The sequence below is a fragment of the Argopecten irradians genome, chromosome 2 (assembly GCF_041381155.1).
Source record: "Argopecten irradians isolate NY chromosome 2, Ai_NY, whole genome shotgun sequence".
Taxonomy (NCBI): domain Eukaryota; kingdom Metazoa; phylum Mollusca; class Bivalvia; order Pectinida; family Pectinidae; genus Argopecten; species Argopecten irradians.
In genome coordinates, this window is record NC_091135.1 from 70,011,535 (window position 1) to 70,027,102 (window position 15,568).

General features: G+C 39.0%; 1 protein-coding gene across 2 annotated transcripts in view; it reads left to right on the top strand.

Annotated features, from left to right (window-relative positions):
• Positions 1-15,568, top strand: part of LOC138316345 (uncharacterized) — a 203,023-nt gene that overhangs the window by 18,203 nt on the left and 169,252 nt on the right. For both annotated transcript variants that reach the window (XM_069258037.1, XM_069258038.1), the window contains exon 2: positions 15,291-15,541. In XM_069258037.1, coding sequence (XP_069114138.1) covers positions 15,291-15,541 — 251 coding nt within the window. The remainder of the gene's footprint in view (positions 1-15,290; positions 15,542-15,568) is intronic.

Genomic DNA, 15,568 nt, shown 5'->3' on the forward strand with positions numbered 1-15,568 from the left:
AGTTACAACTTGGCCATCAAGGCCTGAAATGGTAGAATCTCAGACACCTAGTTACAACTTGGCCATCAAGACCTGAAATGGTAGAATCTCAGACACCTAGTTACAACTTGGCCATCAAGGCGTGAAATGGTAGAATCTCAGACACCCAGTTACAACTTGGCCATCAAGGCGTGAAATGGTAGAATCTCAGACACCCAGTTACAACTTGGCCATCAAGGTGTGAAATGGTAGAATCTCAGACACCCAGTTACAACTTGGCCATCAAGGCGTGAAATGGTAGAATCTCGGACACCTAGTTACAACTTGGCCATCAAGGCCTGAAATGGTAGAATCTCAGACACCTAGTTATAACTTGGCCATCAAGGCATGAAATGGTAGAATCTCAGACACCTCGTTACAACTTGCTCATCAAGGCGTGAAATGGTAGAATCTCGGACACCTTGTTACAACTTGGCCATCAAGGCGTGAAATGGTAGAATCTCGGACACCTAGTTGCAACTTGGCCATCAAGGCGTGAAAAGGTAGAATCTCAGACACCTAGTTACAACTTGCCCATCAAGGCGTGAAATGGTAGAATCTCGGACACCTAGTTACAACTTGGCCATCAAGGCCTGAAATGGTAGAATCTCAGACACCTAGTTACAACTTGGCCATCAAGGCGTGAAATGGTAGAATCTCAGACACCTCGTTACAACTTGCCCATCAAGGCGTGAAATGGTAGAATCTCGGACACCTAGTTACAACTTGGCCATCAAGGCCTGAAATGGTAGAATCTCAGACACCTCGTTACAACTTGGCCATCAAGGTGTGAAATGGTAGAATCTCAGACACCTCGTTACAACTTGGCCATCAAGACCTGAAATGGTAGAATCTCAGACACCTAGTTACAACTTGGCCATCAAGGTGTGAAATGGTAGAATCTCAGACCCCTAGTTACAACTTGCCCATCAAGACCTGAAATGGTAGAATCTCAGACACCTAGTTATAACTTGGCCATCAAGGCCTGAAATGGTAGAATCTCGGACACATATTTATGTAATCATTTGGTCAAGACTGAATGAGGATTGTAGTATTTAAAAAGATTACCTTATATAATATACTTACCATACATACTGTTTTGTCATAATTTTGTATCATCATACCGTAAGATTTAAAATCAGCCAGCTTTTTAATCCCTTCATAAATCGAATATTACACAATACCAATCTTAAGTCTAGCGGTAAGACCTATATTGTTTAGGTTTTAGTAAACAAGAGATTGATAGGGATGGCCATTGTTAGGTAAGGTTAGTTGGACAGGACTATGTAAGGTTCCACCTTAAGAACTCTAATTAAAGGTAGATTTTGGCATGGAGAACTCTGGAGTGACACGTGTCGAAGTGGTAAATCAGCTAATCTAAAGCTTGACACGGAGTAGTAACACGCTCCAACGATAAAACACAATCATAATACTTTAAGACTTCCGTAAAAATTCTGAGGCATTTACAACTTAAATGGCTCATTTAATACACAAACATTAAGTGTTTGTCAAAATATTTAATTGAGCTATTTTATAAGTATTGTCAGATATTAGGTTTCAAGACTTGTAAAACCTATTAAAGATCTCATTCATTTTTGAGGAGATAAAGTGACATCTATATAAATAACTCACTTTCATTTGGTATTTACAGATTGAACTGTAGGTTTTCACTGGTGTTGATGTGGTAAATAATGTTTTAAGAGTCCCATGTGGGTATATATTTCGCATGGTCTGCATTTTTATTCCTTTGAAGCAACTTCATTAACGTTTTTTCTCAAAAACAATTTAGAATTGTTCACAAGCCACCGCTGGCTTAGCCTGGTTCAAGACTTGTCATTGGATTATATATACCCCAGGAACTGACGTTGTGTGTGTTCCTTTCTAGTGGTCTTTTCTAGTCTAGGCTCATACTGAGTTAAACTTGTACAAATTTGTAAAAGATTTCTAATTTTAAATACCAAACTATGTATGGTATGAACTTCAATATTTTACATAAATTAAAAACAATTGTTTTTTTTTTTAAATGACTTTACTTGTTTTCTAGTGAACTTGTACAAATTTTGCCATGTTTCTATTGCATGAAGTTTAACCTGACTAGTTAGCTTTATGATGTGAGACAGAACTTTTAACGTATTAATCACGAGAGGTTTATAAAAAGTCTTCTTTCTTTACCCAATAAACATTTTGGGTTATCCTGACATGATAACACTGTGAACTAATTCCATGGTAGGAGAATTGTCCAGATGAAATCTTCCCTTTTGAATATCTGACCTGATTTATGGTATACAGGCTAAATTCAATGGAGTCAGTTGTCAATATTGCAACAATTGACATTGTCAACTTTGATTTACGAAGTCTCGCTAAGAAATGTTTTTTTTATTACCATGCTTGCTGTCACATTCAAATTCCAAAGATTTATTGTTGATTTCTTTTCAATTTGAAGAATAAGCATATTTTTTTTTAAATTTCAGTATGGCATTTTTTTTTCTTTCCTAATGCTAAGGCAGATAAAATCTAAAGATAATGCCAATCACAGTAGTAAAACAAAGCTCCACAACAGTTTATTTATAAGTATCGAGTGTATAGGTTAGGGGCAATAAAAGGAGCACAAACATAAGGATATCTATGGGAAATTACTGAGTGTGAGAATGCGTGGTTAAGATTGAAACAGCTTCGGTAGTAGTTTTATTTTAGCCTGTGACTTGTTGCCTCTTTCTTATTATGATTTTATTGCACAACAATGTAATGTACTTTAAAAGAAAACAAGTTTATTTGTATGTGATGTTTTAAAATGTTTATCTATTGATCAAAATCATTAAATTTCATTATGCTTACAAACCTGGAAATAAGGAAATAGCATTTCGATCAACTCCACATTGCTGTTTTCTCTAATTGATTACAAATTACAATTATACAAATTGCCTGATGACCTTTGTTCTCGGTGGAACTCGTTGCCCACTGCCTCGTAGTTGAATACATGGGTGTGATTTAAGCCTTGTCAAAGATCCTGTGATTGTATAATCATTGTCACCAATTGATTGCTTGACATGGTTAGATTATACAGTTAGGATATACTAACAAGTGATGTCAGTGTTTTTATTAGGATTATTGAATTAAATCGAGGCATTAGATTTAAACCGAACAATCTTATGCACTAGTGTTTTTATTATAGCACTTAACATGTCAGTGTTATCAATTGATCAACTGATATCTAGTGACTTATCCTAGCTATCACATAATTACCAGATATCTGGTGACTTATCCCATCACATAATCCACCAGATATCTGGTGACTTATCCCATCACATAATCCACCAGATATCTGGTGACTTATCCCATCACATAATCCACCTGATTTCTAGTGACTTATTTCATCACATAATCCACCAGATATCTGGTGACTTATCCCATCACATAATCCACCAGATATCTGGTGACTTATCCCATCACATAATCCACCAGATATCTGGTGACTTATCCCATCACATAATCCACCAGATATCCAGTGACTTATCCCATCACATAATCCACCAGATATCTGGTGACTTATCCCATCACATAATCTACCAGATATCCAGTGACTTATCCCATCACATAATCCACCTGATATCTGGTGGCTTATCCCATCACATAATCCACCAGATATCTGGTGACTTATCCCATCACATAATCCACCAGATATCTGGTGACTTATCCCATCACATAATCCACCTGATATCTAGTGACTTATTTCAGCACATAATCCACCAGATATCTAGTCACTTATCCCATCTTATAATCCAGCTCATATCTAGTGACTCATCCCAACACATAATCCACCAGATAACTTGCGACTTATCCCATCACATAATCCACCAGGTATCTGGTGACTTATCCTATCACATAATCCACCTGATATCTAGTGACTTATTTCATCACATAATCCACCAGATATCTAGTCACTTATCCCATCTTATAATCCAGCTCATATCTAGTGACTCATCCCATCACATAATCAACCTGATATCAAGTGACTCAACTCATCACATAATCCACCAGATATCTAGTGACTTATCCCATCACATAATCCAGCAGATAACTAGTGACTTATCCCATCTAATAATTCACAAGATATCTAGTGATTATCTCATTGCATAATCCACCAGATATCAAGTGACTTATCCCATTTTATAATCCACAAGATATCTAGTGACTTATCTCATCACATGATCCACCAGATATCTAGTGACTTATCCCATCTGATAATCCACCTGATCGATATCTAGTGACTTATCCCATTTTATAATCCACAAGATATCTAGTGATTATCTCATCGCATAATCCACCAGATATGTAGTGACTTATCCCATCTTATAATCCACCAGGTATCCAGTGACTTATCCCATCACATAATCCACCAGATATTTAGTGACGTATCCCATCACATAATCCACCAGATATCTAGTCAATTTTCCCATCCTATCATCCACCAGATATCCAGTGACTTATCCCATCTTATAATCCACCAGATATCTAGTGACTTATCCCATCTTATAATCCACCAGATATCTAGTGACTTATCCCATCTTATAATCTACCAGATATCTAGTGTTCCTGTGTTTTTCGCCCTTCGTGTAACAGTAACCTGTGTTTCTGTCTATTCTGTCATTCGTATAACAGTACTCTGTGTTCCTGTCTATTCTGCCCGTCGTGTAACAGTACCCTGTGTTCCTGTCTATTCTGCCCGTTGTGTAACAGTACCCTGTGTTCCTGTCTATTCTGCCCGTCGTGTAACAGTACCCCGTGTTCCTGTCTATTCTGCCCGTCGTGTAACAGTACCCTGTGTTCCTGTCTATTCTGCCTGTTGTGTAACAGTACCCTGTGTTCCTGTCTATTTTGCCCATCATGTAATTGTGTTCCTGTATATTCCACGCGTCGTGTAACTGTACCCTGTGTTCCTGTATATTCTGCCCATCGTGTAAACCCTGTGTTCCTGTCTGTTCTGCCCATCGTGTAACTGTGTTCCTGTCTATTCTGCCCATCGTGTAACTGTGTTCCTGTCTATTCTGCCCGTTGTGTAACTGTGTTCCTATCTATTCTGCTGTCATGTAACTGTGTTCCTCTCAGTTCTGCCCATTGTGTAACTGTGTTCCTGTCTATTCTGCCTGTCGTGTAACTGTGTTCCTGTCTATTCTGCTCGTAGTGTAACTGTGTTCCTCTCTGTTCTGCCCATCGTGTAACTGTGTTCCTGTATATTCTGCCTGTCGTGTAACTGTGTTCCTGTCTATTCTGCCCTTTGTCTAACTGTGTTCCTGTATATTCTGCTGTCATGTAACTGTACCCAGTGTTCCTGTCTATTCTGCCCATCATGTAACTGTGTTCCTGTCTATTCTGCCTGTCATGTAACTGTGTTCCTGTCTATTCTGCCCGTTGTGTAACTTTACCCTGTGTTCCTGTCTATTCTGCCGTTGTGTGACTGTGTTCCTGTCTATTCTGCCCGTCATGTAACTGTACCCAGTGTTCCTGTCTATTCTGCCCGTCATGTAACTGTGTTCCTGTCTATTCTGCCTGTCATGTAACTGTGTTCCTGTCTATTCTGCCTGTTGTGTAACTTTACCCTGTGTTCCTGTCTATTCTGCCGTTGTGTGACTGTGTTCCTGTCTATTCTGCCCGTTGTGTAACAGTACCCTGTGTTCCTGTCTATTCTGCCCGTTGTGTAACTTTACCCTGTGTTCCTGTCTATTCTGCCCGTTGTGTAACAGTACCCTGTGTTCCTGTCTATTCTGCCCGTTGTGTAACAGTACCCTGTGTTCCTGTCTATTCTGCCCGTCGTGTAACAGTACCCTGTGTTCCTGTCTATTCTGCCTGTCGTGTAACTGTGTTCCTGTCTATTCTGCCGTTGTGTGACTGTGTTCCTGTCTATTCTGCCCGTCGTGTAACAGTACCCTGTGTTCCTGTCTATTCTGCCTGTCGTGTAACTGTGTTCCTGTCTATTCTGCCTGTCATGTAACTGTGTTCCTGTCTAATCTGCCCGTTGTGTAACTGTACCCTGTGTTCCTGTCTATTCTGCTCGTCGTGTAAATGTGTTCCTGTATATTCCGCCTGTCGTGTAACTGTGTTCCTGTATATTCTGCCCATCATGTAACTGTGTTCCTGTCTATTCTGCCTGTCGTGTAACTGTGTTCCTGTCTAATCTGCGCGTTGTGTAACTGTACCCTGTGTTCCTGTCTCTTCTGCTCGTCGTGTAAATGTGTTCCTGTATATTCTGCCTGTCGTGTAACTGTGTTCCTGTAAATTCTGCCCATCGTGTACCCTGTGTTCCTGTCTATTCTGCCCGTCATGTACCCTGTGTTCCTGTCTATTCTGCCCATCGTGTACCCTGTGTTCCTGTCTATTCTGCCCGTCATGTAACCGTGTTCCTGTGTATGTAATTAAGCTGTATAGATTAAGAAGAAGATTTTACCTTGTACATACAGACATGTAATTATGTCAACCTATACTGATACCTGTCACTGTCTATGTTGACAGATTCTCAAATCACTGTGTAATTCTAAAGTTTGATACAATGAATCCTAATATTGACACATCCTTATAAAACCAAATACTGGCTGTACTCAAATGGCCATTGTCAGGATTTAGTTTTACATGACAGCTAGAGCATAGTGTTCTTACCTTATTTATTATTTAAACATGTATTATAAATTGTTCTTTAAAAAGTCCAATCCTGTGTTTATTGCCCCTTATATGCACTTGATTCTGTCCAAAACTAATTCTAAGTGGTCTGAATCAGGACTTAAAGAACAAAAAAAAGTGACAATAATATTAAAATTTTATTATCTTACTGCACGTAGGTAGATATGTACGATTAATTCACTCTATACAGATTTTACAGGGAGAGTCCTGGAAATCTGTACTAGCTAGACCTTCCATTATCACTGGTATGAAACATATAAAGTACCAGTACTTCAGTTTACATCATGGTTTTTGGCTCCTTTGATGAAATGCATGGAACATTCATAGTTGATTCAATGATTGAATTCTGGTTGAACACCTTAGAAACAGCTGAGATGATTTTACAAATTCCATGAGATAATTAATCATTAATTTCCTCAAACTGATCACAGCGCATCAAACATTTCCTCAAACTGATCACAGCGCATCAAACATTTCCTCAAACTGATCACAGCGCATCAAACATTCAACTTTTCTAAGTCGAACAATTGTTGCTTTAGCTAGCCTATCTGTAAGGTATCAATTTTTTCCTGAACATTTAATCTTGTGCAGCTTAATGTAACATCTGCTGTGTTCTCTGTGTGCGCATGTGTATGTGACACAAAACAGGCATGCTATTGTCATTTCAGCATAAAAGCTTCAAAATTTTAGTGTTATATTTCATTCAGAGATTTTTAAATGCTTTATTGCACAAATCTTGTATATGTAAATTAGAATCTATAAATGGCATGTAACACCTTTCAAGAGTTCCAACACCCCCCCCCCCCCCCAGCTTATCTGATGTTTTCACAAACTTGTTTAAAGAAGCTTGAACGTCCTGCAGTGTCAGCAGCTGTAACTCTGAAGAATTGAAGAACAATCATATTTTATATAAATGAGTTAGGTTCGACCCCTACAGGCAGAGGGGCAGGGCCCCAAAAGGGGAAATTTTCTTAATTTAAGTTTTAAAACCCTACTCCTTCATCCTTTGATGGTTTTCATCCATATTTGGTGTGAAACATCATTTGAGAAGGACAACTATTTTTAGCTCAACTGGTCCGAAGGACCAAGGTGAGCTTATGCGATACCATGGCGTCCAGCATCCAGCGTCCAGCATCCGTCTGTCCAGCATCCGTCCGTCCATCGTCCGTCCAACCGTCAACAATTGACTTCTTCTCCATAACCGCTGGTCGGAATTTAACAAACTTTTACTGGTTGCATCCTTATGTGTTACTGACTGAAAATTGTACAAATGATGGGGCTAATGCCCCAGGGGCCAGAGGGGCGGGGTCAAAAGGGGTCAATTTGACTTTTTCCATATAAATGACTTCTTCTCTACAACTAAGCAATGGGATAGCAATAGCATTCATAATGCAATGGTAGCATCCTTATAGGGGGGATTCAAAATTGTACAAATGATGTGGCTGATCCCCTGGGGGGGGAGCTGAGGGGCAGGGTCAAAAGGGGACAATTTGACTATTTTCCATATAAATGACTTCTTCTCTGAAACTAAACTAAACAAAATTGTACAAATAATGGAGTTGACAGAGGGACGGGGCCTCAAAAGGGGAAATTTTCTTAATTAAAGCTTTAAAATCCTACTCCTCCTTCATCCTTGAATGGATTATGTCCATATATGATGTGAAACATAATTTGGGAAGGACAATAATTTTTTACATAAATAAGCTGGGTCCAACACCTAGGGACTGAGGGGTGGGGCCCAAAAAGGGCAAATTTTCTTGATTTTAGCTTTAACATCCTACTCTTCCTTCACCCTTGGATGGATGGAAACAAAATTTTGGTTTGAAACATTGTTTGGTTTGCTTGGTTAAAATATCTGATCATTTAAGGACATGTCATATATAATTATTGTTTAGCACTCCCACATTGGATTTGAACTCAAACTCTGAGGTGGAGGGCTGGTGGTAGGTACATTATACCACTCAGCCACTAGCAAATGTGGTCCTGTATCACACAAATACTATGATATATTCTCAACTTATAGCCAGCCAGTGTAAGGAATTTGTCCTGAAAGTCATATAAATCCATTGACATATGCTAATGGTAACTACATACAAATATATTGTGTTCTATAGGTCATAAAATACTAATTATCTCAGCACTGCTGTTGTGAGTGGTGTTGTGAGCAGTGGTAGATGACCAGATGTGACCATGACTTGTACAAGCACTGGTCAGTATTTTCCCAGCCCTAGATAATTAGTAAGCATGCTGGGCTAACAAGCCTCTGACCTGTATAGCCTTTATCACTAATGGCCCACTGCTCCCTACATGTCCCACTAGACCCAGACTGCACCATTGTGGTCTAGGGCTACTCTGGTCATGTGTTTGTGCAGATCTGGATTGACCCCGACAGATTTTAACTGGTTCATATTAAGGTGGATTTATTGCTTGGCTATAATGGGACATATTTGTTATGGTATGCATTTTCATGTCCTAATTTTGTGGTCATGTATGACATACACACATAGATATATGACTACAAAAACCGGGGCATGAAAACACATGTATATATAGTCTTTAATGTAATGGTGCACACGTGGATAATAAAGCTGTTCTACTTCTGCAATATCATCTCTAATCATTTGTATTGATGGTTTTGTATCCTATCTTACAGAAGAATAAACACTGTACAATATCTTATCTAATCTAAATCTGCTTTCAATGCGTGTTTACATTTAATCATCTGTGCTGCTATTGAAACTGAAGTAAAAACAAATATATATCAATGAAGCTACATCTTAATGTGTAGAAATGTGTCAATTCTTAACATTAATTTGTTTTGTTTCATTTGTTTTTTATATCAGTTATTTATACAAAGTAAGTCTAATTTACTGCATTGTGTGTCTTATTCAGTTATATATATTCAGTGGTGCATTGGTGAAAACCATGTTCATGACAAGACTCAATTTGTACACCTGCCACCTAGGTTAGGATCATTTGGTAGGTCAGGTAAACTATTGAGAAAATGCTACAAGAAAAATGAGGCAAAAACAGAATCTTTCTAACATAATTAGGTATGAAAACGTTGCATCAAGTAAAATGTCATGTGCCAAATTAAGTTAAAAATTCTGAATAGGTGTATGTACTTGACATATCCCATTCATCATGGCCCTACATGTACCACTGAAGTTTTACTTCTAAAAAACAAAACCTGACTCAGGTTAACACTTGTTTTAACACTCTGTAACCCCCCAGAGGAAGTATTGCTGATTTGAATTTTAGCCACACATGTTTGACACTAATATATATGGAGATGGTATCAATTTGTGTCACTCGGTACAAAAACGGGTCAGAATAGGGTTAAGATGACATTACAAGTTGTCATGGTTCAGAGCCTTGTATGGAAGGTAAATAAAAGATGTGTGTTTATTTAAGGATGAAACCTGCACGAAAATGTCGAATAGAGCTCACAATCAACTTATAGCTGATTTGCTGTAACTGAAACTTATCGCTGACAACATTCTAATTTTTGGCCTCATTTCTATACTTTAGCATTCAATCCTTACTGTCGTCAGAAGTCTTATGACATCTTAATTACCACAATTGTCCTACAGACATAAGCTACCATGCCTCAATTACCCTGCAGACTTAAGATGCCTTGACCAAATTTTTCTGCAGACATTACAAGCCTTGCCACAATGGTCATGCAGGCTTTAGACACCTTGCCCAATGGTCCTGCAGATTTTAGACACCTTGCCCAATGGTCCTGCAGACTCTAGACACCTTTCCCAATGGCCCTGCAGACTTGAGACACCTTTCCTCAATTATCCTGCAGACTTAAGAAACCTTGCCCAATGGTCATGCAGGCTTTAGACACCTTGCCCCAATGGTCATGCAGACTTTAGACACCTTGCAAAATGGTCATGCAGGCTTTAGACACCTTGCCCCAATTATCCTGCAGACTTTAGACACCTTGCCCAAATGGTCATACAGGCTTTAGACACCTTTCCCCAATTATCCTGCAGACTTTAGACACCTTGCCCCAGTGGTCATACAGGCTTTAGACACCTTGCCCAATTATCATGCAGACTTTAGACACCTTTCCCCAATTATCCTGCAGACTTTAGACACCTTGCCCAATGGTCATGCAGGCTTTAGACACCTTGCCCCAATGGTCATGTAGACTTTTAACACCTTTCCCCAATTATCCTGCTGACTTTAGACACCTTTCCCCGATTATCCTGCAGACTTTAAACACCTTGCCCAATGGTCATGCAGGCTTTAGACACCTTGCCCCAATGGTCATGCAGACTTTAGACACCTTGCCCAATGGTCCTGCAGACTCCAGACACCTTTCCCCAATTATCCTGCAGACTTTAGACACCTTGCCCAAATGGTCATACAGGCTTTAGACACCTTTCCCCAATTATCCTGCAGACTTTAGACACCTTGCCCCAGTGGTCATACTGGCTTTAGACACCTTGCCCAATGGTCATACAGACTTTAGACACCTTTCCCCAATTATCCTGCAGACTTTAGACACCTTGCCCCAGTGGTCATACAGGCTTTAGACACCTTGCCCAATTATCATGCAGACTTTAGACACCTTTCCCCAATTATCCTGCAGACTTTAGACACCTTGCCCAATGGTCATGCAGGCTTTAGACACCTTGCCCCAATGGTCATACAGGCTTTAGACACCTTTCCCCAATTATCCTGCAGACTTTAGAAACCTTGCCCCAGTGGTCATACTGGCTTTAGACACCTTGCCCAATTATCCTGCTGACTTTAGACACCTTTCCCCGATTATCCTGCAGACTTTAAACACCTTGCCCAATGGTCATGCAGGCTTTAGACACCTTGCCCCAATGGTCATGCAGGCTTTAGACACCTTGCCCCAATGGTCATGCAGACTTTAGACACCTTGCCCAATGGTCCTGCAGACTCCAGACACCTTTCCCCAATTATCCTGCAGACTTTAGACACCTTGCCCAAATGGTCATACAGGCTTTAGACACCTTTCCCCAATTATCCTGCAGACTTTAGACACCTTGCCCCAGTGGTCATACTGGCTTTAGACACCTTGCCCAATGTTCATACAGACTTTAGACACCTTTCCCCAATTATCCTGCAGACTTTATACACCTTGCCCCAGTGGTCATACAGGCTTTAGACACCTTGCCCAATTATCATGCAGACTTTAGACACCTTTCCCCAATTATCCTGCAGACTTTAGACACCTTGCCCAATGGTCATGCAGGCTTTAGACACCTTGCCCCAATGGTCATGTAGACTTTTAACACCTTTCCCCAATTATCCTGCAGACTTTAGACACCTTTCCCCGATTATCCTGCAGACTTTAAACACCTTGCCCAATGGTCATGCAGGCTTTAGACACCTTGCCCCAATGGTCATGCAGACTTTAGACACCTTGCCCAATGGTCCTGCAGACTCCAGACACCTTTCCCCAATTATCCTGCAGACTTTAGACACCTTGCCCCAGTGGTCATACTGGCTTTAGACACCTTGCCCAATGGTCATAAAGACTTTAGACACCTTTCCCCAATTATCCTGCAGACTTTAGACACCTTGCCCCAGTGGTCATACAGGCTTTAGACACCTTGCCCAATTATCATGCAGACTTTAGACACCTTTCCCCAATTATCCTGCAGACTTTAGACACCTTGCCCAATGGTCATGCAGGCTTTAGACACCTTGCCCCAATGGTCATGTAGACTTTAGACACCTTTCCCCAATTATCCTGCAGACTTTAGACACCTTGCAAAATGGTCATGCAGGCTTTAGACACCTTGCCCCAATGGTCATGTAGACTTTAGACACCTTTCCCCAATTATCCTGCAGACTCTAGACACCTTGCCCAATGGTCATGCAGGCTTTGGACACCTTGACCCAATGGTCATACAGGCTTTAGACACCTTACCCAATTGTCCTGCAGACTTTAGACACCTTTCCCCAATTATCCTGCAGACTAGTACTTTAGATACCTTGCCCAATTATCCTGCAGACTTTAGACACCTTGACTCAATGGTCATGCAGGCTTTAGAACTAGAGTCACAACATGATTCAGTCTGAAATGTATCTTTTGATAACTTTGTTAATATCTTGCTAATAAAATTATTTTCCATTTCGTTTTATTCAGAAAACTGTAATCAGATGACCAACAAATACAGTCCTTGTTTATGTATGTCAGTGCTGTGTCACTGTCCATCATGACTTTTAACGTTGCTGTTTGTAAGATAGAGTTGTACAGGATATCCTATCTAGACTAAATAGCTAATGATAAATCTGATAGCGATGTGTACCAATATTACAAATACTATAATAATACTTCATCAGCTGTGAAAATAAAATTACCCTAGTGTTAAATTGACGAGACCTGATAAAACCAATAAAAAAAATCTGATGGGAACTTAAGTGTTTATTGAGGAGCATAACAGCTTAAGTAAGATCATCTTTATTTGTCTGATGATTTGGAAAATCTTGTTGTCGCTGTTGGTCTCATTGCTCCCACCACTCCTGTACTGCAGTACTGTGTACAGGCGTGTTGTAGGCCTGGGTGGTCCTATACATACACATCAATTTTGTTACAGATGTATGGGCTTACTTGTAAAAAAGTAACATCTGGTGGGTCACCGTGACCTAGTTATTTCTGGTCAGTTTGTTTTTACATGTTATAGAGAATTGGGTTCTTAAATCCTATAATTCTTAAAGTACATGTTATTGATTTTAGCCATCTGTAATCCTTTATCACGTAGTTTGCAGGATCACTGTTTTATGTGCAAAAGCAAATTTCTTAATAGAGGATTGCAAAAGTCAAGTCAGGTAATGAAAAGAAAAAAAATGTAAACATGCCAAAAATAATTTGAAATAATTTATGTTGCTTTCTGTGCATGTTCTGCAATCAATTATTCTTAATATTTTTAGGCCATCTGAGATGAAGTCTCATGGTGACCAATTCTAATTAAGCCTTTTGTTTATCGTCGTCCGTTGTCCGTCTTGCGACAATAAACAATTTACATTTTTGACTTCTTCAGCAATTTCAATGAAATTTTGCACAATCCTTATGGTCCCCACCCCCAGGGGGCTGTGGGTGGGGCCAAAAGGGGTAAAATTGACAAAAATTTCAAAAAAACAGTCCTTAAATCTACAAAAATTGTGAATTATATGACACTGGGCTCTATAATTTCCTCATGGGGAGGTAGTTAAGTTTACTATAGTTTATATTAGGAAAATACATTTTTTAAGCATTATTTCGTCATTTGTAATAGGAAATGAGTCAAATGTTGTCAGAATTATCAGTATGAGATGGCCATTGAATTGTATTAAATTTTCCATGACTGACCCCGCAGGGGCCTTAGGGGCAGGGTCAAAAGGTGTCAAATAGGTTAAATTTCAAAATTCTTCTTCTTAAATTCTGGAACTGGTAGAATCAAACACTTTCATAGGTGGAAAGGTCTTAAGGTCCTTTACAAAAATTGTTAATTATATGACCCAGGGGAAGGGGGTCAAGTTTACTATAGTTTATATATTTTTGCTCAATTTTCATATGAAATCAGTCAAACTTTGTTAGAATTATTAGTCTGAAATAGCATTTTAACATCACATCAATATTGGTCCTGGCTGACCCCCTGATGGCAGAGGGGTGGGACCAAAAGGGGTAAAATATGCTAAAACTTCAAAAATCTTCTTCTCAAATTCTGGAAATGGTAGAATCAAATACTCTTTATAGATGGAAAGGTCGATCTTAAGGTGTTTCATAAAATTGTGATTTATATGACCCCTTGGGTCTCACGTTACCCCCTTGGCTAAAACTTCATAAATTGTGAGTTCACAGGTTTGATGCAAGCAAATATGGTTCATAAATTAAAAGTCAAATTTGTAAAAATCGCTGACCGACATCAAGGGCCAGTATGTAGTGTTTATATGTCTTTAATTCATACTGTATCTGAATTCAAGTGACCATGAAGGCTCATGGGCCTCTTGTAATCTTGAAGTAAAATTAGAAGTTCAAACTTTTCAATGGTGGGTAATGGTTTAAAGTAAGTAACTTTTGTAACTGAAAAAAATACTAGCTCCTGTTTTGGATAGAGAAAAATGGCCATTTTTCAGTTGTGGAGCATCATTAAAATTTGCTTTGTATTATATTCATTTACCATCCAATTAAAACAATTTTTTTCATTGTAACACATCTTTTTTCTTCATAGTAACTGTTACATATAGCTGTATTATAATTTGAAAATTATTGTAATTTATGAAATGACATCAATTTTGTAGTAGAGTTTCAATTCATGGCGGCAATTAATGCTCATTTTACATTTAATTTTGGTGATAAGTTATTGGCTACCTTTGTGTTTTGTTGTTATCTCCCTCAATGTTTGTTTTCACTTCCTTGATATTTTGTTGATGACTCCCTTTATGTGTTGTAGTTATCCCCCTTTATGTATTGTTGTCTCCCTTGATGTGTTGTAGTTATCACCCTTTATGTGTTGTAGTAATCTTCCTTGATATATTGTTGTTATCTCCCTTGATGTATTGTAGTTATCATGTTTTATAGTTATCTCCCTTGTTTATCATTAATATCTTTCTCCTCTTTTTCGCAGTTTATATGGATGGTGTAGAGTGTGGCGATACAAAGCATATAGGTGGTGCCACTGTGTATTCCCATAATGTGGAGAAGGATATGTACTATGGTGAAGCCATTTCGTGCAGTATAACATTCCGGCCGGAAAACAATGGCTGGAAACTAATGTTACGTATCGTTGAGTTGGATATACCTGACCGACTGCCCAGTGGTGTGTGTAATGATGCTTTGTATATATATGATACAGATTCTATATACGCTGCAGCCATGGTAAGTAACCTATGTACATGTTATTAT